This window comes from Geospiza fortis, unplaced genomic scaffold (genome assembly GCF_000277835.1).
Source record: "Geospiza fortis unplaced genomic scaffold, GeoFor_1.0 scaffold55, whole genome shotgun sequence".
Lineage (NCBI taxonomy): Eukaryota > Metazoa > Chordata > Aves > Passeriformes > Thraupidae > Geospiza > Geospiza fortis.
The window spans coordinates 12,172,259-12,173,985 of NW_005054308.1; the positions used below are offsets into that span (position 1 = coordinate 12,172,259).

At 63.3% G+C, this 1,727-nt stretch overlaps 1 protein-coding gene across 1 annotated transcript in view; it reads left to right on the plus strand.

Moving 5' to 3' along the window:
* Positions 1-1,727, plus strand: part of SH3RF2 (SH3 domain containing ring finger 2) — a 22,952-nt gene that overhangs the window by 19,136 nt on the left and 2,089 nt on the right. The window contains exons 7-8 of the mRNA XM_031055233.1: positions 544-887; positions 1,694-1,724. Coding sequence (XP_030911093.1) covers positions 544-887; positions 1,694-1,724 — 375 coding nt within the window. The remainder of the gene's footprint in view (positions 1-543; positions 888-1,693; positions 1,725-1,727) is intronic.

The following is a 1,727-nucleotide window of genomic DNA, read 5'->3' on the forward strand; positions in this document are numbered from 1 at the left end:
GTGAGGGGGAGCGGGGGACACATCCCCAGGGGGAGTGAGTGAGGGGGAGAGGGGGGCAGTGGGGGACACATCCCCAGAGCACGCCAGTGCTGCAGTTAATGGTCCCTCAGCCCCGCTTGGCCCCGACCCTGGGGAACTCGGGAATTCCAGGGGTGTGACTCAGCGTGGAAAAATTCCTGCGAAGCTATGTGCGGAGCTCGGTGGTTACGTTCTTTACAAGGAGGCCGCAAGGTTTATCTTCATCCCACACACCCTGTTTTGTAATACACTTCCCCGAGCATTTGGGGAGCCAGGTGTGTGTTCCCAGCTCTGGCAGCAGAGCAGCCCCCGGGGGCAGCAGTGCCCTGGCAGGGGCCATGGTCAGAGCTTTTACACCCGAGGTCGGTCCCGGGGCCCAGCGGCGGGCACGGGGGGATCCCTGGGAGCTGCAGCCCCGCAGCCTCGTGCTGTGAGCGGGGCTGTTGGTGCGGGGCTGTAACCGCGGCTCTCTCTGCACGTTCTGGATTCCTGACTAAATGCCTTTCCGTGGTCCTTGCTCCCCAGACGGATCCCTGCAGAGGCCGGGCCAGGCAGGGACCCCCGTGCAGATCACCGGCTCCCTCAGGCGCCCCACGGCTGCGGGGCGAGCTCAGCACTTCCAGCTCTACCCGCACAGCATCTCCCCCGGCGCTGGCACGGACGAGACAACGAGGCCTGACTCCTCCTATGAGGCTGCGCCGGCGCTGCTGGTCAGGGGAGGGGAGAGCCGAAGCCCCTCGGTGTGCAGCTCGGTGATCCTGGACGCCAAAGACCCCTCGGTGAAGAGCGAGGCCGCTCCAAAGCCGCCGGCGTCAGCCCCGCCGTCCATCCTGGTGAAACCAGAAACCTCCCGCAACAGCGCCGAAAAGGTACAGAGCCCCCTGCCCCAGAGCATCCCCCCGGAACCCGCAGCGGCAGCCAAAGCTAACCTGGGCCAGCTCCCCCGAGGGCTTTGCTCCATCCTCACCAATTTCTTCCGATAGAAATCGCTGGCATTGACACATGCCTTAGGAAATCGGGTATTGGTGCTGCTGATGCAGCTGTTCAGATTAAGCCCTGAAGAAAGGCAGGACGCTGCAGGGCCAGGTCCTGTGTCCCTGTCACAAAGCTCAGTCACAAACAAATCTCGAGACTTCTCTGAGGTCATAAATTGGGCAAAAATCTGTGAGTTTGGGAGCAATGCCACAGAACTGGTGTCAGGCAGAGCTTTGCAGAACTCCCCCATCTCCCTCATGACACTTGGGCTGAGCCATTTGGAAAGGGAATTTCTTTCCCTTCTGGCAGCCAAAGAGAAATTTCATAAAGCTTCCCTCTCCCACAGTATCCAAAGACGTGCCCAAATCGTTCCACATGCCCCCAAAAGCACAGCCAGCCTCAGAGCTCCCGGGCAGCTCAGCATCAGCATCAGCTGAGAGAGCACGCGGCTCTGCGAGGGCAGCAGCTCCTGGCGCTGCGCTGCCTCCCGCTCCCAGAGCAGCTCTCCTTGGAGCTGCCGGCACCGCTGTGCTGCTCCCCGGGGCTCTCTGCCACCAACGCGCATCGCCCTGGGCCGCTCTGCGGGCCCGCTGAGCCCCGCGGGGCCCGGCTGCCCCCCGAGCGCATCCCCCGGGTTCTGCAGGGCCATGGAGGGCGCGCTCTGCAGCGCCCGCCTGACTCTGGCCCCTTCTCGCTGCAGCAAGTGAAGACGGTGAGGTTCCAGAACCACAGCC